The sequence below is a fragment of the Aedes albopictus genome, chromosome 1, assembly GCF_035046485.1.
Source record: "Aedes albopictus strain Foshan chromosome 1, AalbF5, whole genome shotgun sequence".
Taxonomy (NCBI): domain Eukaryota; kingdom Metazoa; phylum Arthropoda; class Insecta; order Diptera; family Culicidae; genus Aedes; species Aedes albopictus.
In genome coordinates, this window is record NC_085136.1 from 164886251 (window position 1) to 164899595 (window position 13345).

At 40.8% G+C, this 13345-nt stretch overlaps 2 protein-coding genes across 3 annotated transcripts in view; one reads left to right on the forward strand and one right to left on the reverse strand.

Annotated features, from left to right (window-relative positions):
- The window catches only part of LOC109431463 (protein timeless homolog), a 259401-nt gene extending 252618 nt beyond the window's left edge, over positions 1–6783 (forward strand). The window contains exons 14-15 of the mRNA XM_062845733.1: positions 5070–5809; positions 6015–6783. Coding sequence (XP_062701717.1) covers positions 5070–5809; positions 6015–6773 — 1499 coding nt within the window. The 3' untranslated portion in view covers positions 6774–6783. The remainder of the gene's footprint in view (positions 1–5069; positions 5810–6014) is intronic.
- A 152-nt stretch (positions 6784–6935) lies between these two features.
- The window catches only part of LOC109431464 (scoloptoxin SSD552), a 59984-nt gene continuing 53574 nt past the window's right edge, over positions 6936–13345 (reverse strand). For both annotated transcript variants that reach the window (XM_029862058.2, XM_029862059.2), the window contains exon 8: positions 6936–8561. The gene's annotated coding sequence lies outside the window, so the exon portion shown is untranslated. The remainder of the gene's footprint in view (positions 8562–13345) is intronic.

Here is a 13345-nt window from a genome sequence, read left to right on the forward strand (position 1 = left end):
TCCACGTCCCGAGTTGCCAATCGCAAGTCCGTTTTCGTTGTTGGTGTTGTTGACGTTAGTCCCGGTTCATATATCGTTGACGCAACTCGTCAACGATCTTACGACGTCACGTTGGTTTAGCTTGCCGGTTTTTCTTTGACGTTCTGCAGTACAGACCACCAAAGATTAAACCAGAAGTTTGTTCTTTGAAACTTCCGCGTTACGAGAACTTCAATTCAGTAAACTTCTTGCAAGGGGCGTACGCTTTGGTTAGAATCGTCCTGCAGCAGTACAAGCCAATTCTAAGTCCAAAGCTCAAAGCTTACTGTGATCCACCTGCAGTACAAGTAAATCAAAGAAACTTTGCAGAAGAGCACGAGGCGGAATTTAAAAACGCTGAGACTTCCTTGATGAGGATAACCTTTTCGGATGAAATGAGGTCTCGACGACTGATGAACAAATACTCCATTATATTCTTCTGCGGAATTTCTGTTCCAGTCCCTTTTTTTTACGGCCGATTCGCAAAGTTGTCAGGCCCCCTACTTTCCGGAGGACTATATTGCACATTGCACGGTTGAGCTTAGAGTTTTTCGCTAACACGGGGAAAAGACGCTGTTGTAAGCCGCTTCACAGAAGCAAACCCCCCTTTCCTGCAAGCCTACGACCAAAGTTCCCATCAGAGTTGGATACCCGATCATCCCTTAGGTTGCTCGTAGTTTCAGGCTGGTACCACGTGGAGATTTGGATAGGAGTTGTTGACCAGAGGCTGGTTATCGCAATGGGATTTGAATTATACGATACCCAGTCTTTAACGTGGCAAAAGTTATAGTACTGTAATAGTAGTTTATGCTACAAGGTGCAGAATGAAGATTATTACAGTACGAGTCGTACATTTATCCAACGAAGCTTGCCGAGTTGGATAATTACGACGAGTACTGTGAAAATCGAGTTCTGCACCGTGTGTTTTTGCAATTTTATAAATTACCGCTTGAGGATAGTTTTTAACAAAACTTTTTCCAACAAACTGCACACTGATGTTCATAGCCATGTATAAGAAAGTCTGATCATAGCAGGTTATACTGTGCAGTTATCACCATTTTTCAAAACTGCCTTCAGAAAGCATCCAGAAGTTTATCAAAACAGAAAACAGTGATGTAATGGATCATTCATTCATTCATTTATTTAGTATTACATCAAATTCAAGATAAAACTGAATCAACAATATTTCTCCATAATACACGGTTCGTGGCTGCCGCTCTCCATCCTCGGTTGCGCCCGATGCTCGCCAAGTCACGCTCCACCTGGTCCGCCCATCGTGCTCTCTGCGCTCCACGCCTTCTTGTGCCAACCGGATCAGTTGCAAACACCAGCTTTACAGGGTTGTTGTCCGGCATTCTTGCAACATGCCCTGCCCACCGTATCCTTCCGGCTTTGGCCACCTCCTGGATGCTGGGTTCGCCGTAAAGTGCAGCGAGCTCGTGGTTCATTCTTCTCCGCCACATACCGTTCTCCTGCACACCGCCGAAGATCGTCGTTAGCACGCGTCGCTCGAAAACTCCGAGTGCTTGCAGGTCCTCCTCGAGCATGGTCCATGTCTCGTGCCCGTAGAGGATTACCGGTCTTATTAGCGTGTTGTACATGGTGCATTTGGTGCGTGGGTGAATCTTTTTCGACCGCAGTTTCTTCTGGAGCCCGTAGTAGGCCCGACTTCCGCTGATGATGCGCCTCCGAATTTCACGGCTCACGTTGTTGTCAGCCGTCAGTAAGGATCCGAGGTAGACGAATTCCTCCACCACCTCGAAAGTATCCCCGTCTATCGTAACATTACTACCCAGACGGATCCGGTCGTTTTCGGTTCCGCCTCCCGAGCAGGGAATGAGAACTAATTAAAAACAAATTGAGTTATTTAGATATCACGAATTTTGATAACAAAGTGAGTTTTCATTTTGTATGACTTAAGTGTTAACATAACAAAAATGATAACAAAATAATGTACTGGAATATCTAATTGAAATCAGCATGAGTTCTCATTGATAACAAATTGATACCTCATTTTGTTATCTACATTTTACGACTTGATATCATACGCAGTTCTCAGGGAGTTATCAAATCTAAAGGGTAATAACTAAAAATTAATAACACATTTAGTATTCATTTTGATATTTTATTAGGCATTAATTTACATGAATAAGAAAAAAAATAAATTAGATTTTATTTTAAATTTAGATGACTCTTGAAGATTGAAAACTTGTTTTGTTTGATACGATATTATCAGAATATGGCACCTTTTAATGGCGTAGTATTATCGATTGTAACACTAACATTTCATCAACAGTCATTTCTATAACTTTTAGCCTAAACGAAGAAAAGTTGTGTTTGGAAATCGGATATGATATCCTCATAGATATGTAGCATAACTATACCATGATTCAACTAAAAGATTAATGATGGACATTGAAGTGACAAAGAAAAGTAAATTTGGAGTCAAAGGACAACTGCCCTTAACCTTCCGTAACTCGCGCGGTTGACTACCTGCGTCAACACCACAAAAAAGCGTACAAAAAGCGAGATTTTTTCAACGTGTTGTACAAAATATAACAGCGCGATCGCTCGAGGGTTAATATTTTTGTATAGATTAATTATATTTCAGCTTTTCCTTCTGATTATATGCACTGCAGCAAAACAAAAGTGTGAGATGTTCACGACATCCCAGAGCCACAGGCATCGGGACTCAAATTGAATGCCATCGAGCATCGAATTGATTCGCATTCGGCTTCTCAGCTTTTTCCCTCGTTACCCGGGGAAAATGATGACATTGAAAAAATATTTTACTACAATAATTCTATCGGGTATGGCATAATGTCGTTTGACATAGTCTTTTGGCATAACGGCCAAATGGCATAATCTGGCATAATTGTTGATTGGTAAAATGGCCGTTTGGCATAACAATAAATGAAATAGCATTCATCATTTTCATGTATGATAAATATCTGTGTTATTTTCAAAACTTCAAACATAACGAGATTCATCATTTTGGTACGGAGCTACAATGAATCCTTTTTCGCGCGAGAATACTTTATAAAGGTAAAATATGTGACCTTCAACAGTAGAATGACCGTAAATTACTTCGGTTGGCCATATCTAACTTCATTTGCCTATAATATAGAATTTAAAAATTTAAAAATTTTTGGCAATATGTTTAGATTGAAATAACTGATATCTAGGAACTTTTGTATTCTGGGTAGTTTTGTTCTCTTCGTCATGGAAGGCTTTTTGAAACCTGCTGAATTCAAAGTTGGCCTCAAATCTTTCCCAGCCAAGTTTCAGGCAACTTCGCCAATGAGTACCCCCTCATAACGAAGAGAACAAACCTGTCGATAATATCCAGTCACCCTAAAAAGACTTACTAAAGTTCAAGCCAATTTAAATCAATAGCATGACCATTACCCAGAATCAGCAAATTATAAATTTTGTGTCAATATGTAAGTAAAATACTCTGGTAGATTTAACAAAAATTTTGTGAATATAATTAATATTAATAAAGCATATTAAACCTTTTTTGGATTTTTGAAATCAAATTTTGTTATCATTGAGTTTTTGAAATGATAACAAAATGATATCTCAATTTGATATTAAATAAAAACAATTTGGAAAGAACACTTATTTTGATTTCATTTTGTTATCAATAACAAAATGAGTTATCAATTTGTTATTGGTTTGTTCTCATTCCCTGCTCGGGCTACCAGCATGTACTTTGTTTTTGAGGCATTCACCACCAGTCCGACCTTTGCTGCTTCTCGTTTCAGGCGGGTGTACAGCTCTGCCACCGTTCCAAATGTTCTGGCAATAATGTCCATGTCGTCCGCAAAGCACACAAATTGTCCGGATTTTGTGAAAATCGTTCCCCGGCTGTTGAGCCCGGCTCGTCGCATCACACCTTCCAGAGCGATGTTGAAGAGTAGGCATGAGAGTCCATCACCTTGTCGAAGTCCCCGGCGAGATTCGAATGAACTAGATAGTTCACCCGAAACCCTTATGCAGTTTTGCACACCGTTCATCGTTGCTTTAATCAGTCTAGTCAGCTTCCCAGGAAAGCCGTTTTCGTCCATGATTCTCCATAGCTCTGCGCGGTCGATACTGTCGTATGCCGCTTTGAAGTCGATGAACAGGTGATGCGTTGGGACCTGGTATTCACGGCATTTTTGGAGGATTTGCCGTACGGTAAAGATCTGGTCCGTTGTCGACCGGCCGTCGATGAAGCCGGCTTGATAACTTCCCACGAACTCGTTTGTTTTAGGTGACAGACGACGGAAGATGATCTGGGATAGCACTTTGTAGGCAGCATTCAAAATAGTGATCGCCCTGAAGTTCTCACATTCCAAATGGTCGCCTTTCTTGTGAATGGGGCGTACGCAAAGCAAATCAGTGCCGTAATGAACCATTGCAGCACTGCTAATTTGGTGTGGGAAAGTAGGCCTTTTCCTGGCAGATTTGCGTGAAGTAAAACAGCCTATTACGTGAGATATAACAGCCTATTAATTTCAAAAATACATAAAACTTCTTAGGACACACAAGATTCCAGCAAGGTTTCTTTTTCATAATTCATGAGCTAAATCTTGATCCAAAACTTGATACCAAATGCATTAAATCAATATAAAGAGTATGGATTAAATCAATCTGAACTAATGCGCATCCACAGCATCTATCTCGTGTCAATGGCTCTTGCTGGATACTTATTGAATAAAACTTCAATTGTTTCAATGGGAACAAGTGCTGTCATCATTTAAATTTAATTGCTTTCGGAATATCGCTCAAGCACCAAAGTTTGCGATTCTTTCTCCTCTGTTGTAGAATAGGTAACATAAAAAGTCACAAATCGCAATCAGCGTTGAATTGTCGTTTTTATCCGTCCGTTTCGTTTCTATTCATCGCACTACTTTCCTAACATTTTTTTTCAGTTTGCTCTGTTTGAGCTGGGTGCAAATCGCTTTTAATTAATTCTATTATCTATCAAATTGCTCTTCCCGGGCCCCCTTAAGACCACATTATAATCGGGATCGTTATGCTCTCCGTTTGATTTTCTTTCGCAGACGTTATCGACTGGATATTAGATAACTTGATTGACAAGACGCGCTCCCGACGAGCTGTCATTAAGAAACTTAAGGAACTGGGATTGATTTTCAAGGCGCCAACCAAGAAGAGCAACGTCGCTGCCAGTAATAAGCACCTCTGGACTAATGACCAGGATGAAAAATTAAAACAGCTGTACGATGAGCACCGTTTGAATGAAAATGTGCTGGCCATCATCACCGGGGAGTTTGATGGAACGCGCTCCAAGCAGGCCATCGTCAAACGGATGCTTTCGTTGGGACTCATTGCCGACAAATCGGAAGTAAAGCCCCCGAGAAAATCCCGGTCCAAGAAAAAACCTGCTGAAGGCGGGGAACCGATGAGCAGTGATGGTGGTTTGACAACCGATTCCGAATCGGATGAAGACGATAATCGTCCGGCTAGGCCTACCAAGCACACCAGACCACCACATGCCAAGGCATCCAAGCATAAACCAAAGCGGAGCCACTCGGTAGCACCACCGCTAAACTTCCGTCGACTCAGGACGATCATTTCGGAGATCGAAGAATCTATGAAGGAAGCCATTGAATGGCTGATGGAGTCGTTTACCGACGCTTGTGACGACTACGACGCGGACTCGGAAGACCCGGACGATGGCGTACCGTTGGTGCCGATTATGGCCGCTCAGCGTGAAGCTTTGGAAAATGTGCAGTTCAAGGAACTGCTCAAGGAGCTAGGATTGGAAGCGCCGACTGACACTGTAAGTTATCAATAAGATTGTTTTACACTTGGATCTCAATTTTAAAAGAATTATTTTAATCTGAACTTCTTTTTAATTCCTTTAATCTTTTTTCGACGCACCTGAAACCTCATTGAAAGCTCTTAAAATACTCCAAAATATCCTGTAATCACTTACAAACAATAATAATTTTGTGGAAAATGTTCCATATAATTTTTCTTTAAAGGAAGCCTACTGGCGTATTCCGGTTTCGATGAGGCCCGACGATTTGCAGCTGCGCGTAAAAATCCTGAAAGGTGAACATCAACCAGCCGAAGATTTACCGGAAGATGATTCACAACCGTTGGCAGTGGAAAATGTGCCCCACCCTTCGGATAGTGAGAACGAAACGGAACTATCGGAGGACATCTTCAGCGCGTGGCGTAACAAGACAAACCTGTTGTACAGCAAGAGTGACGACGAGAGTGAAGTTCGCGAGCCACTGAAGCCCAAGTCGACCAAGAAATCCGCCCAGAAGTCCAAAGAACCGAAGCAAAGAAAAAAGAAGTCTGGCAAACTGGATCTCAAAGAGCTGGAGAAGCAAAGTGGTGATGAGGCAGATAAGTCGGACGCCATCTCAAGGCTTAGCGATGGTGAGCTGGATAGTTTGGATGATTTCCCAAGCCATCGGTCTCTTGTGGTTACAAGCGATGAAGAGGATGAAGCCAACGACGCCTTGATAGAGGCTACCGTCAACAGATCGAAAAAGAAGAAGTCCAAAATCATTTTGAACGCTGACTCCGAGCCGGAATCAGATAGCGAACAGGTTCGGCTTGTTGTTTCCGATGACGAGGGTGGGGAGGTGCTTATTAATGATGGAAAGGGCGATGGCACGGGAATCAAACGAAGCCGAGCTGTGGCGTCCGATGCATCGGATGAAGAAGGCGGAAGTGTGGCAACGAAGAAGACCAAACGAAGGGCTATTATCAGTGATGATGAAGACTGATATTCTCCAGGTAATTTTCCTTTGACATTGCTTGCTATATTAATTGACTGCTTTTACAATTATAACGCTTTTCTTCGAAATATTCAAACTTGAGTTGATTAATTTTCTTTGCATACCGAACATCATCATGTGTTTCTATAAGGATTTCGGTACTTGCCCATGTCCTTTCGAATATAGTGGATGAATCGGACGACCAATATTTTTCTCATACAACTCTTAACTATACTTGTATGCGTGTTGTAGACATTACAGCAAGGATAGAAGTTCCTGACCTTTACTCAAATGTGTAATTCACATTATTTGGACCATGTCATCAATAGATATTAGTTTTAGTTTCTATTCGTAGCAATATATGATCCCATTTTATTTATCGTTCCATGTAATATACATAATAATATTTTCCAGTCTGTGCTGAAATCGTGCACACTTAAAACAGAATGCCGAGATCGGCTGTGCGGATCTCGGTTAAAGTTCATTTGCTGAAATCTCGGCTAAACGCTTGACGTTTGATGTTTGATGATAGCGGCACCCATGGGTGCTGCTATGAATAAACTTTAATTTTTGCTGATATCTCAGTTAAAATGCGATTGCCGAGCGCTCGGCTGTGCGGATCTCGGCAAAAGAATGAAAATTAGCCGAGCTCAACTGAGTGTGTGGTCAGTTCATTAAAGCCTACTGTATATCCTAACTTCAACAGATATCCCATTTGTTAACTTAGGATTATTCTACATATAACTATGATACAATTCAGTTCTATGAAGTAACTTCGTAGCTACACCGTATAAAATGTTAACCTTTTCTCTTCGTTACCTACAATTTAAATATAATGACTTTGTTAATTCCCTCTTTCGTCGGCACAATCTACCCTTTACGACGAACGGCGTCGTCACTTAGTGCTAAGTATTCGAATGAAAATTCTTAATGTGTTCGACTTTCCGAAATATTTGTTTAGACGAAAAAAGTAACACAAAGTGGCGAAGCCGTAAAACACTCATTGGAACCTTCATTATAACTTCTATTACATTGTGCAATTCCGAGCATTGCAGACTATAAACATCGACCAGTTCTTTTCAATGCTACCCTTTACTTGCCAAAGTCTGCAGCATAAAAAGGATCAGGTGAATTATAATGGCTTTCCAATATTTACCCCCTTCCTGTTTGTCTGTCTACCTATTTCTATCTATAAAGGCAAGTAGCGTATAATAGTTGATGATTATCCTCCCCAGCAGACAAATTCACTCCTTTCACTGTGCGATGAAACACTCTATACAGTTCTATAGAAATACCTCCTTTTCTCACCTTATAGCATCTATTCAACGATTGATTCATCTATGGGGATGTACCTACACAGTACCATAAAGCGCCGTATATCGATATCTTCCTCAGCGCGTATGCCAGGAGCATCAGATGCTCTTTGTTCGTTGCACTCTTTTGAGTTGAATAATAAATAAATTAACGCTTTTATCGTCGCTGGCTGGCTGGCTGAGCTAGCTATGCAGTCCTGTCTACGGATATGCAATCAACCTGTCGGTAGCCTGTCTCGCCAAAAAGTGAAAATTATGCACAAAAGTTTCCTTATGCTTAGAATCTAAAGCGATTTGTACGGGATTTTGGCAAATTTGACTTTTCCTATTAATACCAGCGTCTTCCTAACCTATACCTCTATAGTGTACAAGTTTTCCAGCCTAAACTGCAGCAGCAGTGCGATAATTGCGCGCTCTTGTCCATCAAAGTATCCAAGCTCGGTATCCAGGCAGGGCGTGGGCGGGTGGGCTCAAGTTGCACTTGCTAAAAGCAAAAAGCTTGCGGTTAAACACCAGTAGTGCTGCACTCTTTATGAGGGTGGTTTGAGGTAGCCCCCGGGGTGGTGGTTTGGCTTGGGTGGTTCAATTGGTCAAGTGGTGTTTATAAGTACATTTTAGATTCAACTGATTCTTGGGATGATTTGAACTGAGTCAGTTTTATCTATCTATATATATAAAAATGAGTTTGAAGTTCCTTTGAGGCAACAAAACTCAAGAACGGGTGGACCGATCGGCATGACTCTTGCATGGTTCGATTCGTATTCGTGGTGGCTGTGTTTATAAATAGTAAAAGTTGTGAAAATCATCTTAAAAACTAAGAAAATTGATAAAAACCTGTTTTTCATGAACTGGGAAGAAAACCAACACGATCGCAATAAAACCGATCTAGAGTGCCGTGCTGAAATGAACCCAACAGTTGTCAAACCACCACAGTTTGGCAAGACAAAGTTTGCCGGGACAGCTAGTTTTATATATTGTTTTCCTAAATCAGAAATTAGCCCATCTTTGCTATAAGCCCAAATAAATAATGTACGTTTGGCGATGTTATCCACATGCACTGGTAAAATTGCCAGATTTCAAATTACGTGGAAAACTATAGACCCTTTCATATTTACCATCGATACTAGTTAATTTCATAGTTAGTTAAAACACGCAATTGCTTAATACCCCCAACAAACGGGATAGATAAAACTAGCACCATCAGCATCAGCAGCAGTACGACGAACGAAACGAAAGAATCGCCGCGATTGAAGGAATGCATTCACGTGTGATCCTTTCAAGACATTCGCCTTGCGATTGAAATCCCGTACCGAATGAGTCAACGGGTGAACGTGAACAACGATGAACGCTGCCATAATTTTCGTGTATTTGCCTTTTCCCCTTCATTCGCCTGAGTGCGTAACACACTATGTACAGGATTGTTGGGATTGTGTTTCGTTCCGCGAGAATGTTTGTGAGAGAGCTCGAAATGAATGAATCGTGAACGATTATTTCCATGCCTGGAGCTGACAATGGCGAAGCGATAGATTCTCGATGCAATCCCTGGAAAGTTGTGAGGTAGACTCTATGAAAAATGTCCGCATCAAATATCTGGGGAACTTCCTTGCGGAATCGCTACATACATTTCCGAAGGATAAACTTCAGCAGTATCAGGAGAAATGGCGACAAACATATCTAAAGGTCCATTCCGCAAAAGAGAAGCTCTCTTTGTTCCCGTTCTTTTTAAGTCAGGCCTACCCAACCTTTTTCGGCCGCGGGCCACTGGTGAAACTGCATACCAGTCGACGGGCCAGAAATAAAAACTCGTTATTAATACATTTTTTATCTTTTATGAGCATGGCTAGATAATAGAAAAGAACTTTTTTGCAATTTAATATTTCTAATGAAATTTGAAAGGTTTTTTGATTTCTTGTAGAATATTGGAGCTTGACAAAGTATTTAGGAAGTTTCTATAACATGTTTCAATGTAGTACCAGACAGAGCTATTGAATGGCACAAAAAAATCTCTGAAAGCTTCAAAAATTGTGATTAAATTTTTCATGTTTTTCGTAAATTAAGTTTATATCGTAATCTTTCTACATTGTTTACAATCTTATCAAGCGAATTTTCACATTACACATTATTTTACTGTTTAGAATCTTTTATTCAAATTCTGTAGGACACTTAAACCAAACACTGGTATATTTTTAAATCTTTTAAAAATTTTACAAGATATACTCTAAAAAGTCATTTTATTTTTAAAAATTATTAAAATACATTTCCATTGAAAAAGGAAAATATTCAGAATAATAATATCTCGGGCTAAATTCTATCATTCTTGTGCAATCGCTCCGCGGGTCGCACAAAATGTCCTCGCGGGCCGGATCCGGCCCGCGGGCCTTACGTTGGGCAGCCCTGATTTAAGTTATTACGATGTCACAGTGGATATTTTGACAATTTGTGATGAGTAGATCGGAAAAGGATTGTTGGCTTGATACCTTGCAGAAACGATTGCGGAATTCTCGAACCATTATTTAAAACAATCTGTAAAAACATCTGGTGAAGCTATAGAAAAGTGTGTGATGGACTTTATGAAAGAATTCATTGTTAGATTTTCCATAACCCATCGGGTTGCCCACTTTCCTGTATAAGAAGATCCGAAGATGGAGATGAGTTCTGAAAATTTCTCCAAGAAGTCCTTAAAGCAATCCTTGAGGCTAAAAGTTCCTAGAGATTTTTTTCAGAACCGTTCGTTCTGGACATTCTCTCAAAATCATCTTCAGACTTTCCTGCAGTAATTAATGCGTGAATGTCTCCGAAGTTCCTGCGAAAATTCTTCCCGAAGTTCCTACAGATATGCCTTCAGGAGTTCCGTCATTCTCTTCTGCAGGAATACCTTCAGAAGTTTATTTTGCAATTGCTCTAGAAACTCTTAAAGAAATTTCTCTGGAACTTCTCAAAGAAACTCTGTCATAATCTCTCTGAAAGACCCTTCAAAAATTTCTTCTGAAGCTCACTCAATGGCTGGCAAAGTGACTCTCAGAGATACTTGAGATATTTTCGAGACACCTATAGTAGTTCCTTTAGAGTTTTCTCCAGTAGTTTCCTCAGATATTTCTCAATAAGTAGGTACCTTCAAAAATCGCTCCAGGCCGTCCTTCAAGATTTTTTTGTCGAGTTTTTGTGGAAATTTTCCTAAAAGTTCCTTTGGCAATTTCTTCCTTTATGAAAATCTTTTTAGTGAGTGTTTTTTTTTTTATTTTCAGCGTGTATTTCTCGAATGATTTTGTTTCTAGAGAAACTGCAGGAATTCTTAGGGAAATTCATGGGGGAATTTACTAAAATTTACTAACTCTCAAGAATTACTGAAGCAATTGTTGAAAGAACTCCTAGAGAGACTTCTGCAGAATAGAATTCTTACAGGAAGCTGGCTAAATTCCCGAGGAAATGCGGAAGGAATTCTTAGAGTATTTTGTAAAACAACTCCTGAAAAAGTTGCTACAGCAACTCCTAGCATAGGTCCTGAAGAAACTTCTAAAAAAATACATGGCAGGATTACTGTAGAAATTATTTGTGGAATTCATGGAGGACGAAATATCGGATGAACATCCTTTGAACATTATTAATAAATTTATTGAGAAAATCCTAGAAAAAGAAATGTAAGAGGTGGAGAAAAATTTCTTCAAAAAACCGTAGAAAACCTTTTGACTTGCCTTACAGAATTTGCAACATCCGAGGAGCTTCTGTAATAATTCCCCGGAAAAAACTCGTGAAGGAACGTTTCGAGAAATGCTAGGAGAAGCTTCTGTTGGAATTCCTTGAATTGCTCCAAGAAGAACGTCGAAACTTCCTGAGGAAACTTTTGGAGATTATTTTCTAGAAACTCTTGGAAGTCAATTCTGAAACACAGTTCTCTCTTGACGCTTTTTAAGGGATCTCTTGAAACATCTCTGGGCTGCAAAATGAGGAGTTGACATCCCGGAGCGTCCAACACAGCTCCGGTCCTCACAAGCTCCTAAAGTAGACCGTAAGCTAATAAGAGTTGTGTGCTTAGCTGGTAGTACGGCCTGGGCACGGTTGTCCTTCTGACTTCAGCTAGATTAAGGAGGTACGACCCGAGCGTTTGTTCACCAAGGAGGTGCGGTTCAAACAGTGTCTATTGTTGCATCCAGCGGATGAGTAAGAAATTCTGCATCATCTGGGTTACCGACCAATACCTCGTATATGTATGACACCTGACTGTGGTATGCTGCAGTTATGTGTCAGTTGTCTCATCCACAAAAAGGGCGTCTTGTTGGATTGTGTCAACCCAAGCGTTTTTCATAGTGCGTGTACTCAGTACACGACGCGACTGCTCCCGGGTTAACTATCGCGCCTTGCCTACAAGGTATTCTCTCAAATCTTACGCCGCCTTCTATCGCCGATTGCAAGAGAGTTCGTGGGTCAATATCAGGCTGGATTTATAGGTGAACGTGCTACAACAGACCAGATGTTCGCCAATTGTCAGGTGTTACAGAAATGCCGTGAATACAACGTGTGCTCACACATCACTTGTTCATCGATTTTATTTAAATCGTTTAATGATATAATCGATCGAGATCAGCTATGGCAGACTATGCACGATACGAATTTCCGGATAAACTGACACGATTGATCAAGCCGATGATGTGCGTAGTTCTAGTATCAGGGGCACTATGGAGTCCTTGCGAATCTCGCAGAGGGTTACGGCACGAGCGGGTCACGGGTACGATGGACGTCATCAAGATATCGGATAGCAACCCGATTAAAATGGATCTCGAGAGCAATCCTATCAGTACAATAAGACGTGATGCGCAGCGAGCTAGGGTCCTGTCCATAAACTACGTAGACTGTGGGGTGGATTTGGCCAAAGTCTACGCTCCATGCAAATTTCAAAAACTTTGTATGAACAAAAGTCTAAGAGGGGGAGGGGGCGTCTGAGATGGCCATAAATGAGTCTACGTTGTTTATAGACAGCGTCTAGGTGGGTCGATCAAGTGGAGGACGAGTTGCGGATCCTTCGCAGAGTTCGTGACTGGAGACGCACAACCATGGACCGAGTCGAATGGAGAAGACACAGCAGAGGACACCCAAGGCCTTAGTATGACCTCTAAGCAAAGTAATGATACATCTTTAAAAGAATTTTTGAAGAATTCATATTAAAATCACTGATGAATTCCCATTAATAGCCGTGTATAAATTTAATCCCTAGGGAACTTCAAGAGGGTCCCTATAGCCACAGCTGTAAAGGTCTTAGCTGACAAAAAAAAA